Raw genomic sequence first — 20,611 nt, forward strand, 5'->3', positions numbered from 1 at the left:
CGGGAGAAGATGAGACCAGTTTTCGAGAAGCGAGCCCACATTAACTTGTCCTATTAAATGGTGTCGCTTCTGAGAATCTTATTTCAATCGTTCAAGGGTAAACTTTGGCCTTGTCCTTATGCTGGATTCATCCATAGACTTCTTCCTCTCATGCACGTAAAAGACTAGAAATTTACTACCAAGGGTTTTGTCTTGGTTGTCATTTCTGTAACGGAAACAGAGAAACAGAAGATAAAAAGGAAGTAGGCTGTAGAAAAAGAAAAATGAAGACCCGCTCATGGAGGGTTCTGGAGAATTGTACTCTTTCAAAGATGGAGAGGGAGAGGGAGAGGAAGAGCTGACAAAGAGAAGGCAGCAGTTGGTCACATCAGGAGCGGTCCACCTGTTGGGATTGGTTGTGGGATATGGGTCTTGCAAGAGTGGAAAGAAGAAGACGACTGGAGACAGAGAAGAGTAAAGGGCGGCGAAAACGTGAGCACTGTAGTGGCCGTGGCAAAAGGCTGGTGATGAAAGATTGTTTTTTCCTCCCTCTTTGATTGAATACTCCAATTTTATAATCAAGTTTGTTGTTGAACGGGGGAAATGAATAATATATCCAGTCCAAGGATAAGAATTTTCTCTTCTTTCTTCCTTCTAGTACCTACAGCGCTTACGATGCTTTCCTTTCCTTTTAGAGTTTTTACGAAGATGAGCATTGACATCGTCATTCTTGCGAGGTCAGATTCAGACCTGAAAGAGGAGCAGTGGGTTCTATCATCGACAAAAAGGAATTTGTTTACGATAATCAGCTGGACAGTTCTCATTGAATGGGCGGCAGACTTCTTTTCGTCTTCTTCGTCTAATTTATCGTCGGTTATCAAAACTAATACGCGTTCTACACATTTAGTCTCTTCTTTTCTCTTTTTCCGTTCAAACCAGAAATGAGAGTGGCATTTTTTATTCTTCTGGAACATTACATTCATGATTTTCCGGTTAACATTTAATGGGATTTTTGTAACGGGTTTGCTCTATCTACAACGGAGTGAAGATGAAACCAAGGACTACGAAGTTTAAAATATGAACTTCTGATCTTATATTAGCCCTTTCACTGTCAAAGCTCTTCTTTTCTGCTTTGTGTCTTTTCAAAAAGAAAGCACCCCAAGAAAATTAAAATAAGCAGAAAAGGTTTTGTGCTAGTGGAATTCTTAGGTTGTCAGTATTCGTTTCTTTTCTCCTACAAAATTTAACAAAAAATGAATGAAAATCTCAATCTTTAGTTCGGTTGATACAGTGGAAGTAAACAGGCTCTGCTGTTCTACAGAATTCCAATCTCAAGAGCCTTCACTTTCAGGCTTCACCTTCCCAGGAAACTGTAAATTTGATTTCATTTCTCCAATGGGTTTTCTTTGGTGCAGTTGTGACCCTGTTTGGATAGGCTGGAAAGACCCCCATGGCAGAGGGTAAGGGCCAAACAGACAACCCAGGAAACTGTAAATTTGACTTCATTGCTCCGATGGGTTTTCTTTGGTGCAGTTGTGACCCTGTTTGGATAGGCTGGAAAGACCCCCCATGGCAGAGGGTAAGGGCCAAACAGACAACATTAAATACTCTATCTGGAAGCTGGAACTTTATTCACCTAGATCGTTTCAGGAAGGAAGATAACGGTAATTGCTTCAGAAACTTAAAAAAAAAAAAAAAAAAAACTTAAAAAACTGTATACTGGTCAAGCATCTATGATCACTGTTGCCCAAAGAAGAATTCAAAAATGAAAACTTGCTTGGATGGTTTAGATTGAGATTAACAAAACCTATCTTCAAATTTATGATATTGTGATAGAACTAGAGATCTATTGAATGAAGAGCATCACCTCATTTGAGATTTAGTAAAAAAAGAGAGAGATTTAGGATTCATTTACAGAACCCTTGTCGGGGAGCCACATCAAAAGCTATAGGTTACCGATTAGTGTGGTTCGAGGACTATCTTGGCATTGAGCCACTTTTTTTTTATTGCAGAAGATTTTTATAAGAAGAGAAGCAGCTATTTTATAGTGGGAGAAAAGGGGAGCTTTTTCCCTCTGTTGCAGTGACCACAAGTTCCACAATCGCCCAATCACAGCTTACCACCTTTAGCCATTCTCTCTCTAGATCCCAAGAAGAGAAACGAAAGCGAGAATTTAGATTCATTTCTGCACCACTCTCTCATCTCTACTCGAGGAAAAGAAAGAAAGATCGATTCTTACGCGCTTTTTCTGTCTTCCGTTTCAGAGCTGGGATTCTCTGTTTTTACAGTTTTCTGGTCTTTAGGCTTTCCGGGAGGCTGTTTTGATCGTGGGTATTCGATATTTGGTCGTTTGCACGGTTTGGAGCTGCAGACTGAGGTTTTGAACGCTCTCCGAAGATTTGTCTTCCTTCCTTCTTCCATTATTTTCACTTTTTTTATGTCCGCTGGCGACAGCGAATTTGTAGGTTCATATGGCAATGGATGATTTCTAAGTGTTAAGTGCGTCTGTATTCAGATCTAGTATTGTTTTCTGAAGTTTACTGCTGGAAAAACTGTTTTTCCCTTCAGTTTTAATTCCATTTTTTTGGTGGGTCTGTTTAGAATCTTGAGTGTATGCTTGTGAGAGAGAGAACAAGTATTTAGATTCGTCGAAAACGTCCCATGATTTAATTCTCAAATTCCCTCTCGAAATCACGAAACTTTGATATTTTATTACTGGTTTGCGCCTTCACACTACATTTACATTTCCTGCTTTCTAGCTTTCCAATCCAAATCTCAGTCTGCCCTCCTGTATTTAAACACATCCTACTTTTGACGTGAACTCTCATGTAACTCGCTATGTTCATTAGTTCCTACTTTTGAGATGGAAATGTTGAAGTGGGGAATGGAGATTATTTCGCCTGCCTCTTATCTTCCCAATTCAAATTGGTTTCTCGAAGACCAGAAGAACTCGAAATGGACACATGAAGAGAATAAACTATTTGAGAATGCTCTCGCTCATTTTGACAAGGGTACTGCTGATAGATGGCAGAAGGTGGCAGCTATGATCCCAGGGAAGAATGAATTGGATGTGCTTAAGCACTACCAGGACTTAGAAGACGATGTCAGCAATATTGAAGCTGGATTGATACCAATCCCGGGGTATAGAACTTCGTCTTTTACTCTGCAGTGGGTTAATAATCGTGGGTATGATGGATTGAAGGCATCTTGTGGACCTGGTGGGAAGAGGTCGGCAGCAAGACCCGAGCAGGAGAGGAAAAAGGGGGTTCCATGGACGGAAGACGAACATAGGTAAACTTTCTTTCTGCAGCGTAAGTATATTGGAATTTGCTAATTTGTGAACCCAAATACCAAAATGCTGTTTCAGATGCCGTCTTTCACTTTCTGCTGGTGAGAATGTGTGCTTTGAAATTTGAGGTTAGTTAGCAAAAGAATAGAAGAAGGAAACAATCAAATTTGTGATTATTCTGTTATCATCTGCACTTGCAAGGTTACGAGGAGTGTATGCAAAATGTTTTTCTTCTGAACTTGGATGAGTTCATCTATCTCTGAGCTGATCCTTATTGGGATACTTGATGCAAGGTTTAGATGGCTATTTGTTATCGTTTTGATTGTGAACGAAATTCAAGAAAACACTTCTTGACCTTGATGGAAATTTCCTTGATAATGATTTTGAGTATGCATCAATGACGCCATATAACAGAATGATCCATTGCCTTATTCGTTCTGCTCAGTTGCAGTTAGGATAGAGAAATTGTTCTCTGTCTTCTGTCAGATCTGATAGTATAAACATCTTGAACTTTCTAATCAAGTGATGGTTTGTTGCAGGTTATTCTTGATGGGTCTTAAAAAATATGGTAAAGGGGATTGGAGGAACATTTCTCGCAATTTTGTGGTCTCCCGGACTCCAACTCAAGTGGCTAGTCATGCTCAAAAGTACTTCATCCGCCAAGGCTCTGGTGGTAAAGACAAGCGAAGATCTAGCATACACGATATAACGACTGTCAATCTCAATGACAATGGAGGGCCTCCTTCACCTACTCAGTCCTCAACACTTCCAATGCAGTCTAGCATGACTAGTGGTCCAAAAGCACAAGATCAGTTCTCAGTACTATTTGAATTAAATCAATCCAATGAAGGGGCTAAGCTTTTCGGTGCGACAGCACCTCAAACACTCGGAAATTTATTTATGTCTCCTCCATATGGGATAACTTCTTATTCTGGGCCAAAATTACAACCACAAAATTTCCAGGGAGGAAACCTACATGAAACTCAGATTGGTCCTCTGAGTACAGTATTTCAGATGCAATCTCCACATCACCACAACACTCTTGCATGAGGCAACATCTGTTCTTAATCAAATAGAACCGTCAAATTGATATTCCACATACCATTAGGTTTCTCTCTAGTCGGTTTTGGTCTGATTGTTCTGTGAATATGTGTTAGTGAAGATAGGAGGTTATTTATATGGTCTGGAAGTTTAATGGGAGAGAATTGTATTGTGCTTCTTGATTCAACTCTGCTACTGGAGGGGGAATTCAGACTGTGGGCTTCCACTAGTTATGGTGTATTTGAGGCTCTACAGTGGAGGATGTTGAGGGCATAGAAAAGGATCATGTTCTAGTGCATTAATATTCTCTATCATTGTATGTTTCTCAAATGTATTAGATATTTTTAATAATGTAGTAGCATGGGGCAAAGCAGCTTGTGGAAGTAATTTAGCACAGAGTGCTGCCTACCCTCTCTCCACACTGTAGTAGACTTAGTCGACAAGAAGAAATTTACTTTTGTAAACTCCCACATATAATGATGAATAATGATGAATAGAAACTTGTGGTAGCAAGGTAATACAAAATTGGCATAGCAGATACGAGTTTTGAGACACCTCATCACACCCGTTTCTCATAATTTGTGCTCTTCAAGTAACTGTGAAGAACTTTGAGAAGCCATATCATGTTCAAAGTTGCCAACTAATTTTTGTCCTTGGAGCAGTTTACCATCATCTTCTGTAAGGGTTTTGACTAGATTATGTTTGTGCATTGTTCTCTACTGCCTATGGTATGAGCAATTTGAGCTTACTGATCTTTGTTCTTATCATTGTTACTGTTGCTCTTATTGACTTACTGAAATTTATTCATAAGAGATGCAATAGATGGTTGGAATCTCTATCCTTATTTGCGGTTTGTGTCATACCTCACAGATCAGGAAGCCCCAGAGTTCATGATTTCCTAATCAGTGGATCTGTTTTCCTCTTTGTGGACTTGATAGTTTGAGAATCTGGCTTGCCCTGGTTGAACAATCAGATTCAGTTTCTGCACTCTGTGGAGTCAGCCGGTAAGAGGGCCAAAAATTGACCAGATGCCTCTCCAACTTGGCCGACTCAATGAGCATTCTCTTGATTTTCTTTTTGTAGCTTTTGAAGTTCTTTCTTTTCTGAATACCTTTTCTTCAGTATTTCAAGGTTATATACCAACAAGTTGGCCTAGTTGACCGTACTTGACCCCCCCTACTACATTAGTCGGGGCTGAGTCTGAGTTCCACTTTGCTTAGAATCTCACAGCTTGATACCTTTTTTTTCTCCTTCGCCATTTCGTCTTCCTCAGGCTTGAGCAGGAAAAGGAGCTAGGACCATTACAGAAAGACCCATTTTAGTTTAGTTCATTAATCTGTGTTTGTTTTAGGATTGTTTTTCGTTTTTCTACCATACAGACAGTAATGAGGATGATTTAGGAGTCTTCTGCTGTGAGTGTGTCTCTGAATTTGCTCTTCAGTTTGCCATTAGCAGCTAACAAGTGTTACAGTCCTTTGCTTTCAAACTCACATCCAAAAACCTTTTTGAGGGAGCAGAGGATCTTACTTTTGCGCTGGGAGAATCAGATCTTGATCCCTTTCTCATTCAAAGCAGACTTTTGAGTGCTTTAGCTTAATTTTTTCTATTTTAATCACTGGACGGGCTTCTAGATTCTCAACACTGGTGGAGGTGAAACCGATATTCACTGAACTTAAATATGTTCTTGGGGTGTTCTTAAGCAAGAATCTTCTGGCCTAATCTAATCTAACGTGGGTCTCATTTCTCATACAAGTCGTAACAAAATGTCAAATACTCTCCAGTGTTTCTACGGGATGATTATTAATAATAAGAGTAGAAAACGGTCTGCATTTCTTCCAAGTCGTAGCTTGATGAATGACTCTTTCTGGCCCGTTTTAGTGGCTGTCCCACCTGCTTTTGGCTGATGAATCAGCTTGATTTTGATTCCAATTTCTACAATCCAGCTCCTTTCAGAACATTCAATACTCTGCATTTGACATCTCTTGAATGGATACCCGAATCCCTTTTTCTTCACTTGAGAGAGAAATTTTCCCTTTTCTGGGAAGAACAGATTGCCCCTCCAGAGCAGGAAAAGCTGTAAGATTAATATGAAGGAAGCGCCGTCAACCCTTTTCCTATCTCTGGTTCCTTCACCATTCCCATGTATTGAATACTCCTGTCCTTGCCCTTCTCGTAATCTTCTCTTCTCCCCTTTTGTTGTTGGGTAGAACCGGGGCTGAGGGTTAGAGTTTCTGTTGATGTTACTGCTGCTTCGACAATCATGAAAGCTAGTGCCCATCCAGGACCCCACTGAATTGAGAATTCAAAGCTGCATGAGCAAAAAACGATCATTCCTGCAAACTTTTCCTGGGTAAATGACAAAGCTAACCCAACTTTCTTTTCTGAAAGAAGCTGCCTTTTTGCAAGTTGCATCGGCAAAGCACCGCCCACTTTATTCTAAATTTGATCTGTTCTTCAGTAGATGAAGACCACATACGTGTTCTCACCTCTTTTGGTCTACTTTCGTTTTCGTTTATATTCTGATTCCTCTCCTCCTCAGGTGGCTTTCGGGGAACCCACGCATGAGCAACATTTGTAAAGGATTCTAGTTTTGTAACCCCAAGCTGCTGCTCCTTTCCCCAGGATATCTTCTGAAATACCCTTTTCCACCACTATTCTAATCTTCCGTCACCGAAGAAGAACATGCCCTCTCCAAGTTCCATTATCTGAGAAAAGAAAAAGTACGATTAAAAGGAACGCCGCCCCACAGAAACCCCCCAGGTCATCGTCTTCACAGGTTCTGAAAATAGAATCATCCTTTTGGCCATTTGGTCTTAACGAACCAGTTTATGCTTAATGAGAGAATAAGAAAGTGGGAGTATTCCGACTGTATTTTGTTCCTGATCCAGCTTAAGAGAGCGTACTCTAAGGTCAAATATGCTGCAATGATGCGATGGTGTTATCACTTGTTCGTCTCTGACCTGTCCATATGTACACAACAAGCTAGGCATTTCTTCTACAGTAGAAGAAATGGAGTGATTCAGAGAAAGTGGAGCTTCAACACCTGCTCCTGCACCTTTCGGGGTCTTAATTCGCTGTCTGAGTTGTTATATTCAACAACAAAGGATTCATGGTGGCCACTTGGTCAGTAGTAGATGTCTGGGTCGTACTACAAACACTTCACTGTGAGCCCACGCGAGCACAGACGAAGAGGTGCTAAGAGGAAAAATGTCTGGTCTTTCCACTTTCAAGATGATTCATGTAGGCCATTTTTATATCATTATGAAATTCATAAAAATAGAATTTATAAAGGAGTGTAAATGAATTTAAACTATTAAATTGGTGTAAGGCCTTGTCTATATGGGACTATTTCTTAACACTCTCACTTGCGTGTAGGCCTGCTCTCTTTTGTGGCTCGCTGGCTCTTATACCATGTTAAATTGGGTCTAAAGTATTATCCTAAAATGACTAATCATTTAAGAAACTTTTTCCCCAACTAATAAACTAGAGATTTTTGTATCCACTAATTCATATAGGACTATTTCTTAACATAAACACTTACCTCCAACCATGTGAAACCAGATCATTCAATAGTAGAAAATTGTGAAAAGTCACAAGACCCAGATCATTTTTTCTATCAAATGAGAGAGGTTACGAAATACTCATTTTATTTACATCTAACGGATAATAGATCATCCTAAACAACAGTAATTGCTAACAACTCACTCTAAAGGGTGGGTTCTCGTGAGGGAGCCCTTCTCAAAAACTTCCCAATGTGGTTTGTGAATCGTGGGACGACAAATTTTGCTCTTCCAAACAAATAAGCAGAATAAAGATTTAGACAAAGAAAACCATTTACACATTACATGTGATTTAGAAGGAAATATTAAGACATGAGCTTGCATTAATGAATTAATATAGGACCAGTAACAACTTTAATGGAGATATTCTGAGGGACTGACCACAAAACTAAGACATGAACTAACAGAAATTAATTAAAATGGAACCAGTGACAACTTCAATGGAGATCTGCAGATTCGTGTACACTTGCAGATCGATAGTCTAACCAATATTGAGGGGCATACGAGGACACACTCTTTATTTCTGATCCACTTGTCTTTTACTTCAACAGTATTTCTGTATCTGTAAAATTGGGAAGCCTCATTTTTTATTTGTTCGTCCATTGATGACGGAGGACGGTCCGAGAATGGATCTCAGATATAATGCAGCTTCACCCGGCAATTAAGAAAGGAAGAATTTGGCATGTCATGGACATTGACAAGGAAGACGAACATCTTGGTGTTTTTCTTCCAGGCAGCTTCTGATGCCGCTTGAACATATATTGCTGACCTTCCTACGCCAAGTTCCTGCGGAATGCAGAGATTGGGGGATTGCAGCATTCATTCATGTAGACTTTATAGGCAGTAGTCAATTGTGAAAGAGGTAATTCATGAGCTCTAAAATGACACGGTCACTGTCTGGATTTTTCAAAATTCCAAAAGTCGGATTTCTGCAACTTACTCTTTTCACCTTACCCCAGAGTCTTATAAGCAAAACACGTAAAGGTAAAACAAACAAATAAACACTACTGTCAAGGATAAAAGAAAAGAATAAAAGAACCAATTGAACGAAAAGACAAGCACAGAAATCACACTCGTTAGTTGATATATACTGAAGCACCCTCGGTGGTAGAACTCTGATAGTAGAACACCGAGTTCTGAACCGACAATAAAAGATAAAAAAATAAAAAATAAAAATAATTAAAAAACTGTTAAAAGTCCAAATGCGCAACACTGAAGCCATCAAATCTCAACTCGTAGTTACCCTACATGAAAGTGGAAGCAACAGTAGTGTACAGTGATGAATCCGGGACAAATCAGACTGGATATGAGATCAGGAAAAAAAAAAATAGAATGATCAAAAAGACACCACAAACAACTGCTGCACAAATACATCGAAACTACAAAAAACAAACTTCATTACAAGATATAAGACTCAGTGTAAACATGAGAAAACCATGAACAGCATACTTTCAGAGCCATTACCCAATATAAGAAGAAAGTGGGAATATACAGAGAGAGAGATGAGAATTTCATTTTAGGATGACGGGTGAAGAGGAATAACAGTTTCAGGGCAGTCCCTTCTTCGGCCAGCCAGAGAATAGTAGGCAAGTAACTGAGCTGGCTGCTCTGCAACAACAACAGAAGGTACGGGGTTCAGTCTCGGAGGGATGAACTCTATGTTCCAAAAGGAGCGAACCATCTTCAGCAGATCATTGCCAGTTGCAGAATTTTTATACCCCTGGACCCACACGTATCTTAATGATGCCAGTCTCAAAACGGCAAGGGCCAATGCACGCTCACTGAAGCAACAACCCCTCATCTCAAGTTTCTGCAGGCTTGGGCAGCCATCAGAAAAGTCCAAAAGCCCAGAATCAGTCTCTCCAACATACCCTAACAGCATCCACCTGATGTTGGGGCTATACTTCCCGATATAACCAAGGCCAACATCCGTGAGTCCCCCAGGTCGTAAGTAAAGGGCAAACCGTCTCAGCTTCTCACATCCCATCAAAAGAGTTCGGACACCATTGTCAAGAGGTAAATCTGTTATGGTATCCTCTTTATCAAGCAAGACTAAACGAAAATCACAAAGATTTTTGCTGTACGTGCCAATGGCTTCTAGTGCAGCATTTGTGATGTCAGATACATACACAGCCAAGTACTCAAGTTCAGGGCAGCCTTGCGCTAGAGCTGACAGTCCTCTCTGTGAAACCACACCTTGTTCATCTTCCATGCCTTGCTCATCTTCCCCTCTTTCTATTCTAAGCCTCCTTAATTTCTTGCAAGTACGAGCAACAACTTCTAACCCACTATCTCCGATCACATTCCTCACCTAAAACATTCAACAGAATAATTAGGGCACAAGATACTTCAATTTACTCGATTTACAGAACAATCTGATACTAGAGCAACAAAAAGAAGATTATAAAACAAAACAGGATTGAGAACCACCTCAAGAACTTCCAAATTTGGGCAACGCTGAATCAGTTGACAGTGATCTTCAGTGTCAAGAAAAGTGTATTGCAGATCCAGTTTCTTCAATAAAGCTGCCAACGGAAAAATTACAGGCATCTCATTCTTTGCCATGAAGCTCAGACCAAGGCGGTATATCTTTGGCGGAAAACTGACACTCAAATATATGTTGGTATCTGTAGCTTGATCATTGAAGGACCCACCACAGAACTCTTCTAAAGTGGATGCAGCACGGAAGAAACCAACAAGGTCCAAAATCTCATAATCGCTAATTTTTAAAGAAGTTAAAGAGCAACAATTTTTGGCAATCAATTCAAGATCTTCCACATTTATGCATTTGAGTTCTGTCATATAGAAATTCAGCATCTCAAGAGTTGTGTTGTTGATGGCAAGTTCATGGAGCCAGTTGCCATCTCTCTCGATTATGGAGCTTTCTTCTAAAAACAAGGTTCTCAGACATCTGCAGGAGTGTGGTAAAGAGAACAGAACTAATGAACATATTTGAATTGGATATCTAGTAGACAATATACCCACAAAAGAAACTGACCAATGCCAAATCTAGAGCAATAAAGCAAGCAAATCGACAATCAGTCTATTGTACAAATAAAATAATCAAGAATCCACTGTTTAATGCTATGACAAGATTTCCCTTTAAAGAAACAAAAAAAAAAAAAAAAATGACAAAGATGGCTCCTATGCGTGTCATTAAAATAGTAGAGCAGAGACTAATTTATCAAGATTGTCTACAAATACATGTAAAATCCCTAAAATCTTTCAGAAAGGGTACAAACTAGAAGTTGATATGTCTCAAGAAGGCCCAAAATCCAGGAAGCAGCAACTAATATTTTCCAACCTCATCGCAAAATGTGATACTCACCGTATTCAGACAACTGAATATTTTCCAACCTCATTGCAAAATCCTTTCTGGATTTCAGTTTCCAGCCTTCGTTCAACAGTGTAAACAAATGATCAAATAAAAGAAAAGAAGCAGCACAGACCCATTGTGAAAAGCATGTCTACCTAAATGAACCATGTCATAAAGAATTTAAAGACTCACTTTGAGATTGGTATTATACAAGAAGAACAGCTTGCAAACAAGCATTTATCAGTATGGAAGTAATTCCTCAAAAGCCACAGTCTGTGGCAGGTATCAGCTTTTGAATTGTGAAGCACACTAATGACCAGCTCAAGCAATCCAATTTTTTTATAGAGAAGCAGATAAACAAACTCTGATAATCCCCAGCAAACTCAAAATATTCATCAAATATTCTTTCCTTACGCAACTCAATGCAGAGCTTTTAATAACCTAGCTTCGCTTCTTCGAGTAAAACAAGAAGAATGTCATGTATAAATGGTCCCATTAAAAAATTCAGCACAATGTTCACCCAATTGAACCTTTCAAATCACCCAGTCTCTCTACACCTAAACAGTACAGAAACTTCAACAGCACAAAAGAAATATGTGGAACAATAAAAAACAATAATAATCTACAAAATAGTTAGGACAAGACCGCGATAGATACATGATAGTTAGTCTGATGTTCAAACGCAGACCCTCGAAATCCATGCCATCACCTTCACTAGCATGCTCAGTAAAGACATATCCCACCTATATAGTGTATGTTTGAAATTCGGAAGAGAAAAGGAAAACTAACATAGGAGTAATTATTAAATTGCATCGATTAAATAGAACTTCTCATCTCCCATGTCATTAAAAAAGGAATGAAATTCTCAAATTCAATTGGTTCACCATAAGCATGAGAAAGAAACAGTACTTGCAAGAACGTGCCACAATTTGAAGGCCATCTGTCGAAAAACCAGAACATTTGTCCAACTTAAGTGCCAGGAGCATGTGACCTCGAGCACGTACCAAAGCCTCCAGATCTTCATCCTTCACAATCATCCGCCGGAAATGAAGATATTTAAGACAGTTAAATTCCTCTGCTATCTCTTTTACCCATGGTCCAACGTACCCTCCCCAATTCTCTGGTATGAGATTAAACATTGAAGCTCGAGGCTTCCCCTTAAGTTTCAGTGACTCCAGACGTGGAAATCTTCTCCTAAGGCAGTGAGCTTCCGTTGTGTAACAGAGAGCTATAGTAACATGCTTCCTGGTCAAGGCATCGAGGTTGTACCATTTCCGGCACACAAGTGACACTGCATCACGATCACGAGGGTCGTCAATGTACTCCATAACACATTGTAGAGCCACATCTGGTATTCCAAAGCTCACAACTCTATTCAACTTTTTATCCATCTCCACCAAATCCGAACAGTACCAGCTCTTAAGCAACTCAACTGAAACAATTATCTACTCGAGTTTGAAAAGTAGGAACCTCAAGTAACTGTGCACGCCAAGAGGATTAATGTCAAACTTGCCTCAGGAACCTATTTATCGACCAATCGATGATTCCTCGAAGAATCCGTCGAAAGAAGCCTCTTAAAGATATGAAAGACAAGCCTCCAAAGGCCGTAAGCACTGTGTAGGGTCAAAACAAATTGGAAAGAGCATCGTTCAATCAGAACGCAACTAAGATTCAGTTTCGCCCTTCAGCCTATCACAACAAGAACTAGTTATAGATCCAAAAACCGCATAATTTTCAAAGACAAAAAAATCACAAAACCCTAAAGATACGCCATCTGATCGAATCACCCGAGGCCGAATCCTCAATACTCCTCAAATATAACAAAATAAGCTAGATCCACCTGACCTCTACAAGCCGGCACAAAAAAAAAAGGATCTCAAGAACAAAGAAACCGATAAACCAACAACTGAGCCAATGAAACCAACCAATCCAACCCGGCGTAATAACGACCAAACATCAGAAAAAATTAAGAGATCATCGGCCGCAAGAAAGAACCGACGAACAACGATCGGAGATTATTCCGATCGCCAACAGAAACTTCAAACTGATATGGAGAGCGACAGCCGTAGGACTCTCGCTCTTAGACTCCAGACTCATAGTGAAAGCAGGGCTGACATATAATCAAACCTCATCGTGCGCACATGGAATCGGCCATTAATGGCGTGCAGATCGTCAGGTCTGGGTTGTTTCCTGATAAGAAATCGACGGACGGGCAGCGGCTTGTCAGAGAGAAATCTGCTCCGCAGCGACAGAGGTGTAAAAAAGACAGTAAATGCAAAATAAAAAAACGAAACGTAAGACGGCTGCGACTGGATTCCTTTGTCCACCTCGACCACTCCACTACCCGACCACTTGTCTTTTATTTTCACGCGGGAGTCGACAAAAAAAAAAAAAAGTCTTCGCGCAGCAGCTCGCGTCTCCTCCGCCCCCACCCCGGGCCAAAACGTCCACCGCCTCTGTCGCTATGTCCTTTCCATTTTCCAAATCTTTTATTGACAGCTGTATCACACCACTGCGCGAGTACGATGTGAGGAATCTCCCAACGGATTTCGCATTTTTTTTTTGTTCAACTCGAAATCCGAGCTTGGCAAATATTTTTACTGTGAGAGATAAGCAGTGAGGTCAGCCGTCGGATGGAACTTAATGCGGGCCGGGCCAGGCCATTCACGAAGGCCCACTCTTATTTCTCCAAAGCAAGACAAGTGGCCGCAAATTTAATGGTTAATTAATGGGGATTAGATTAGTTGGGATAAATTAATTAATTAGCAAGTGGGAGAGAATAATAATATATTAATTAATAAAATATCTGTCTAATGGAGGGAGAGCAGTCATTCTTAAGCGACGATGACAGCGGCAAATGTGGCGTTAAATTGCTTTTGGACCCCTGGGATATTTAAAATTGAATGAGGACGGAGAAAGAAAAGAAAAAATTGGGAGATGAGTTTAGATTCTGACGGAATCTCTGGGCGCAAAAGACAAAACAGGTTCGTTAGTGATACTCATTTAATAAATAAAAAATCAATTGGGTACTCTCACAAAATTCCCAAAAAAAAAAAGGATCCGAGATTAATTTCAGAAAAAAGAATTTTATTGAAAACAAATGGAACTGAGAAAATGATCAGGAGGAGACCCCTTTCTCCAAATTCTTTGCTTTCTTAGCTTGGACGTGGTCGTCGTCATCGACCATGAATCTTTTCCAGTACCAGTGCTGCTTCCAAACTCTCTCCCCCATCTCGTCGATCGGAACCTGCTTCGTTTCCGGCAACAAGAAGACGACGAATAAACCCATCACGACGATCCAAGCGAGGAAGAAGAAGAAGATACCCGCTCTCATTTTGCACATCATGGACAAGAACGATTGAGCGATGACTGCGGTGAACAGCATGTTGGAACTGACTGCGAAGGAGAATCCGGCCGCTCTTGTCTTAAGAGGGAAGATCTCGCTCGCGACCAACCAACCCAATGGCCCCCAAGACCACGCAAAGCCGGAGACGAAGAGACAGATCAGTAACACGACCCAGATTGCGGTGCCGTGGTCAAGAGAGCCGGTAAGAGATAATTTCGTTGCTAAGATTGCGCCGATTGCAGCCTGAAGCGAACCAGTTCCACCCAGGCGTAAGTCAGCCATTAAACAAGAATAAGAAGAAACCACCAAGGAATATTTAAAGAGAAAATATAAATGTTTTTTACCTGGCTGATTCCCATCTGTACGCAGGCTTCAAGAAGTAGACTCCTCCTTCCTGCTCTATCCACCAAAGCAATGGAGACGAGGGTACTGAGCACGTTCACTGTTCCAGTAATCACCGCGGACAGGAGAGCTGCATCGTTCTTGAATCCAATTGTTTGAAACAGCACAGGAGCGTAGAACATAATGGCATTGATTCCAGTAAATTGCTGGAAGACCTGCATTAGCACGCCAATGACGAGCTGAGGCCTGCTGCTGGTCTTCATGAGGTTCTTGAACGGGTTTTGAATCCTGTTGGCAATCTCGCAAGCGTTTTGGATCTCCTCGAACTCCAAATCGACATTTTCCACACCACGGATAGCCTTCAGAATGGCCCTACCTTCGGACAACTTGCCTCGCTCGACGAGACTCGTGGGTGTCTCAGAAATGGAGAAGGATCCGATCATGAGGATCAGAGCAGGGACACCGGCGAGCCCCAAGGATAGTCTCCATCCCCACGAAACAGGAGCAGTGTAGTAATTGACTATGTTAGCGAGTAGGATTCCAATCGTGATCATCAGTTGAAAGCAGATGTTTAAGGCACCTCTGAATTTGACCGGAGCAATCTCAGAGATGAACAGTGGAACAGCCTGAAAAGAATAACACACAAGGATTTTATCAATGTTGATAACGAGCGTTGATAACAGGATTGCAAGCGACCCGTTTGAATTGTAATTCGCACCTGATTACCGCAACCAACGCCAAACCCAAGAAGGATTCTGCCGATGATCAACATCCATAACCGATGGGCGGCTACTGTGAAAAGAGCTCCGACAAGGAAGAAGACAGAAGCCGCTTGCATGGTCACCTTCCGGCCGAACTTCTTACACATTGTCGCTGCATAAAAGCTCATAACCAGGGCAGCAAGATACAGAGAAGAAGTGAAAAGTTGGAGAAGTTGATTATCGTATTTGCAGTAGTTGTTCTCTTTAGCTATTTGCTTCCTCAGATAAACTTTAGGGAAGAACTCCTTCAGAAAAGTGTCCATGCCTGATACACCTCCTGCAATCCATAAATCAATAGCAACACCGTTAAAAGGATCCCCAGAGGCGAAAATCAAATTGCTACGCATAGAGAGAAGTCTCTCTTTGATGCCTCCTTCCCCACATTCCTTACCTGAAACTCCAATGTCGTAACCAAACATCAGACCTCCAGTAGACGCAATGATTCCACACATTAGAACCCGCCATGTGAGTTTCGCAGAGAAATCCGCTACGCTAAAGCCAGCTGAAGATGTAATTATGGGTGCCATTTTTCCCTTCTCTTTTTACAGGAAAAGTATCGGAAGAGATTGAACGATGAATAACGAAGAGAGATTCGAAGACTGAAAATGATAACTGTTAAGCACCAGAGAGCGCACACTTTCTTTTTCGAAGATGCGAAGCTCGGCTCTCCTATTTATGTAACGAAAGGAGAGAAGATGCCCCTACAAGCGTGCATTAGTTTTAGCACACTCCAGGCAAACATTTTGGCACGTCCACCATTTTCGTCGGATCTGGACGATTTTGTTAAGAAATTGCAGTTGGCATGTTCATTCATCTTCCTCCTAGTCTTGAGACGACCTGAGACGCTTGTGACTTCATAAACCCCTAAAATAGAAAATCATCACTGTCCAAATCGTTGATCTAGAGCTTTGTCCTGTGATCTTCCATGAAATAAGGTTCAAAAATCGACTAGTCTTCTCGCTTATTCGGTGGTCATGGTGACAGTTAATCCATTTTTAGTTTTGGTCTTGGTATAGTTGTTACAAACTGATCTAGCTTATCATACAGGTAAATTATGGAACAGATAAGCAGGTGAAGACCTCTTTCTCCTCTATCAATTATAGCCCACCCTACCTGTCTTTCCTGTTTGAATAAAGAACAGAGATTGGGAGGGGGCATCCCTCCTCTTTTCTACTCTAGGAGAGGGCCACCTTTGGCCCTTCTACTACCGATGTAAGGAAGAGAGGTTTCTCTTCATATTCTTCCATTCTCACATTGAACTGCAAGAGCCACCTCCCCCAACTTTTCTCCCTTTCAACACCTTAATTCACATGGTCACCATCAAAAATTTTTCCACAAATTCTCTCCTATGGAAGCCAACTTTTTTCCTTTCTTGAGAACCAAGATTTGGCTATATTGATGGAACCATTGAACCGCCACCTAGGATTGAACCTGTCGACTCCTGCACATCATTCTTCCCCCATTACTCAATCTGGATCTTCCCCGTGTGCTATCTGTACTGACTTAGTGGATGAGTATTTGCCATCTTCGCCACACCCAGCTTTTAGCCCACCCCTTACTGAGGATACTTTGCCTTAATCTAAGGTTTGCCATATGTGACATAATTTATCCTTAATTCTAGTAGATCTTTTTTGTATATATTTTCTATTTATTTGTCCTTTAATTGATATGTAATTATTTCATGTAATTTTTAGTTCAATATAAATGAAAAAATACTCACCACTTTACAAGTGTGGTGGTTTCATTGAACCTTCTCAAGGGCTAGGGTTAAAGGGTTAATGAATCCATCCTCCTTTCCTTTATTTTATTAAATGTTAATTATCTTGAACTTAAACACTTGGTATATCCTCTCAGTTTGACACTACTACTTACATACCGCTACATTGTCATAAAAATTCTAGTACTGACCATGTTAACCGTTCTATTGATCACCACAACACAAGGGCTGAATCTTTCTTGAACCCAACTGTTTGGAATAGCAAAAGAGAGTAGAACATAATGACATTGATCCCAGTAAATTGTCGGAAGACTAATCTTCATGAAGTTCTTGAACAGGTGCTTGATCCTGTTGGCCATCTTTCTAGCCTCTCAGATATCGTTTAACTCCAAATTGACATCATCGAATGTAATACTAAAGTAAAAAAAAAAAAGTGAGATATTAAAGGGGGTGAGACATGTCACCCCATCATTACACTCACCACAGGTTTTAAGGCTGGACACTTCCAATCATATAGGAGGATAAATGGGACTCATTAATCTTCTTCGCGTGATTGAAAAAAAAAAAAATAACTAGTTTCATTCCTAGAACAAGAACGTGTTAGTCTGAAATATTGGGTGAATGGAGGGATTCAGACAAAGAAAAAAAACTCATGAAAAGGCTCTTAAAAAGGAGAAGACAAGTTTGACAACGACAAGAACTCTTTTTAACTGCCAAGCTCTTGATATGACTAAAAGAAACAACACGATGGCAGATCCAGCAGGAGTCGCCCGCTGGGAGCAGAAAGATTTTTTTTTTTTTTGAATCTTCGGGATGGCTGAGTTCATACTTTCTGAAGGAATTTGTTCTTCTAAGAAGCTTGTTGTCAGACGAAGTTTGCCAGTAGGGGTGGCTTCGAACCGAGCCGGTTCGCGAGCCGGCTCGGTTCGGCTCGGTTTGATTCGTCATTTAACGAGAAATCGGCTCGTTTACCTTAACGAGCCAAGCTCGACCGAAGCTAGGCTCGGTTCGTCGGCTCGCGAGCCGGCTCGAAATGAGTCGGATCAGTATGACTCGGTAACGGGTCGCGAGCGAGCGGGAGCGAAAGCGGGGGGGGGGGGGGGGGGGGGGGAATTTTTCCTCCCCCCTCGTCACTGCCAATCCCTCCCATCGGTTGTTGTCGCCACCTCTACCGCCGTCGTAGCTGTTCGCCGGCGTCTATACCGCCGTCGCAGCTGCTCGTCGACCCCCTTTGTGGCCGTCCGTTCGATTTCTTCCTCTGCTCGTCGTCGCCTCTATTTCCGTTGCCGCCGCTTCTGTCACCGCCGCTTCCGTCGCCGCCGACTCCGTCTTGGCCTTCATCCGCGACGATAGGTCCTCCCCGGCGCCGTAACCCCCTTCCCTCCGCGTCGTCTCGGCGGAAAACCAGAACAGGGGAGAAATAATCTCCCCCTTCCCTCGCGAGAAGATGATCTCGCACGTGCTATTTCGCACGTGCAAGATAATAAAAAAAAAAACTTTTTCCTCTGGAAAAAATTAAAAATAAATTTTATAGAAATAATTTTCTATAAACTATTAGTGTCTCATGTTTGTTTTTCTAATTGAAATTTTTTACTAAAAATCATATAATTTTCTAAGTAAGATTTTTCGTACCAAGATGGGGTAAAAAACTGTATAGAAAATTTTTGAATAAGTATTTAACAGTTGATGCTGTAATACTTTTAGCATGAAGCAATTTTCATTGCAATTTTGTGTTTGATATTTTATTTAATTAAAATTTTATCGATAAGTATAATAATATATTAGATTGATTATTAATTTTTATTTATTTCCCTAGAAGAGACAATAAAAGGTCCATTTAACTTTCCTAAGAAAATTTTAAAATATTTCTTGTAATTTTCTAATAAGTCACTAATAGTAATAAGATTTTATTTAAAGGTTTTTTTGGGAATATGTATCATAGGAAAAATATTTTTAGTTTTTCCTAGAATATAAATTTTTATCTAGGGGCACTAAGGACGCCATAATAAATTATGGCCAGATTCAAAAATTACAAAACAAGCTAGACAACAATTGGAGTAAAAAATATTAATATTGGTGCATTTTAATCCATTATTGAAATTAAATCCTGAACCGCCCCTATCATTATATTTTTAAAAAATATATGCATAATTTTATATATAATTTATTCAAAGTCACCCCTACGTGCGAGATCATAAAAAAGGAAAAAAAGACTCTTTGTCTCTTCCTCATGACTCTTAAATAAATTGAAAAGATATTTTAGTAGAAATACGTTTCTAGAGACTATTAGTGGTTTTTTCAATAAATGTTGAAAAGACATTTTTAATAGAAATATAGGGACCATTAGTGCCTCATATTTTTTCAAAATATTTTTCTAATTATAAATTCTTTTTAAAAATCATATAATTTTTCAAGTAAGATTTTCTTGCCAAGATGGGTTAGAAAACCATATAGAAAAAATTTGAATAAGTATTTGACAGTTGATGATATAATACTTTGAGCATGAGGCAATTTTCATAGCAATTTTGTGTTTGACATTTTATGTGATTAAAAATTTATCGATAAGTATAATAATATATTAGATTAATTATTATTTTTTATTTATTTCCTTAGAAAAGGCAATAAGAGGTCCATTTAACTTTCCTAAGAAAAATTTAAAATATTTCTTGTAATTTTCTAGTAAGTCTGTAATAGTAATAGGATTTTATTTAAAGGATTTATAGTTTTTATTTGGGTGATTGTAAATTGATAGTGATATTTTATTTAATTTTGTTGTGTTTGATTATTGTATGGAGTTTATTTATAATGTTATACAGTGTATGGAGTGTTTAGATTATTTTATGGAGTGTATAAACAATTTCATGAAGTGTTTATGGAATGTATAGATAATTTTATGGAGTGTTTATGGAGTGTTTATGCAGGTATTATGTATATTGATTATGCCCAATTTTAAGTAGAGGTCATGCCGAATTTTATACAATTATTATATATATATATATATTATGCTCAATTTTAAGTAGAGGTTATGCCCAATTTTATGTAAAGGTCATGCCCAATTTTATGTAAAATGTATGCATAATTTTATATACATTTTATTCGATATATATTTTTTAAAAAGTTTTAAATGTATGTTGAGGCTCGAGCTCGGCTCGAACTCGTTGGGCTCGAGCTCGATAATAATTTTAGGCTCGAGACGAGGCTCGACTCGAAGCTCGGCTCGAAATATTTAAATCAAGCTCGACTCAAATATAAGCAGGTTC

The 20,611-nt window shown here is 39.8% G+C and overlaps 3 protein-coding genes across 3 annotated transcripts; 1 reads left to right on the forward strand and 2 right to left on the reverse strand.

Annotated features, from left to right (window-relative positions):
• The first annotated feature begins 2,067 nt into the window (after window positions 1-2,067).
• LOC137965731 (transcription factor DIVARICATA) lies at window positions 2,068-4,794 on the forward strand. Its single transcript, XM_068812060.1, has 2 exons — window positions 2,068-3,270; window positions 3,808-4,794. Exons 1-2 carry the CDS (start codon window positions 2,843-2,845, stop codon window positions 4,316-4,318), a joined length of 939 nt encoding a protein of 312 aa, XP_068668161.1. The 5' UTR covers window positions 2,068-2,842; the 3' UTR covers window positions 4,319-4,794.
• Window positions 4,795-8,927: 4,133 nt separating this feature from the next.
• On the reverse strand, window positions 8,928-13,501 carry LOC137965726 (coronatine-insensitive protein 1-like). The gene is made up of 4 exons (XM_068812052.1): window positions 13,313-13,501; window positions 12,095-12,874; window positions 10,300-10,780; window positions 8,928-10,180 (listed from the first exon to the last, which is right to left on the reverse strand). The coding sequence occupies exons 2-4, from the start codon at window positions 12,574-12,576 to the stop codon at window positions 9,386-9,388; spliced, it is 1,758 nt and encodes a 585-aa protein (XP_068668153.1). The 5' UTR covers window positions 12,577-12,874; window positions 13,313-13,501; the 3' UTR covers window positions 8,928-9,385.
• Window positions 13,502-14,303: 802 nt separating this feature from the next.
• Window positions 14,304-16,161, reverse strand: LOC137965382 (sugar transport protein 8-like). The gene is made up of 4 exons (XM_068811680.1): window positions 16,026-16,161; window positions 15,592-15,911; window positions 14,876-15,499; window positions 14,304-14,774 (listed from the first exon to the last, which is right to left on the reverse strand). Exons 1-4 carry the CDS (start codon window positions 16,159-16,161, stop codon window positions 14,304-14,306), a joined length of 1,551 nt encoding a protein of 516 aa, XP_068667781.1.
• Between the last annotated feature and the right edge of the window lie 4,450 nt (window positions 16,162-20,611).

The sequence above is a fragment of the Aristolochia californica genome, unplaced genomic scaffold (assembly GCF_029961685.1).
Source record: "Aristolochia californica isolate CCGP_79_NKW_82.1479 unplaced genomic scaffold, dmAriCali1.0.hap1 SCAF_5, whole genome shotgun sequence".
NCBI classification, from domain to species: domain Eukaryota; kingdom Viridiplantae; phylum Streptophyta; class Magnoliopsida; order Piperales; family Aristolochiaceae; genus Aristolochia; species Aristolochia californica.

Coding starts and splice junctions, on each gene's coding strand:
- LOC137965382 (XM_068811680.1), bottom strand. CDS start 16,161: ATGGCACCCATAATTACATCTTCAGCTGGCTTTAGCGTAGCGGATTTC. Junction 15,500..15,591: donor GCGTTGGTTGCGGTAATCAG/GTGCGAATTACA, acceptor TATTCTTTTCAG/GCTGTTCCACTGTTCATCTC. Junction 14,775..14,875: donor TACAGATGGGAATCAGCCAG/GTAAAAAACATT, acceptor GGTTCGCTTCAG/GCTGCAATCGGCGCAATCTT.
- LOC137965726 (XM_068812052.1), bottom strand. CDS start 12,576: ATGGATAAAAAGTTGAATAGAGTTGTGAGCTTTGGAATACCAGATGTG. Junction 10,781..12,094: donor ATTGTGGCACGTTCTTGCAA/GTACTGTTTCTT, acceptor ACACTCCTGCAG/ATGTCTGAGAACCTTGTTTT. Junction 10,181..10,299: donor CAAATTTGGAAGTTCTTGAG/GTGGTTCTCAAT, acceptor TGAATGTTTTAG/GTGAGGAATGTGATCGGAGA.
- LOC137965731 (XM_068812060.1), top strand. CDS start 2,843: ATGGAAATGTTGAAGTGGGGAATGGAGATTATTTCGCCTGCCTCTTAT. Junction 3,271..3,807: donor TGGACGGAAGACGAACATAG/GTAAACTTTCTT, acceptor GGTTTGTTGCAG/GTTATTCTTGATGGGTCTTA.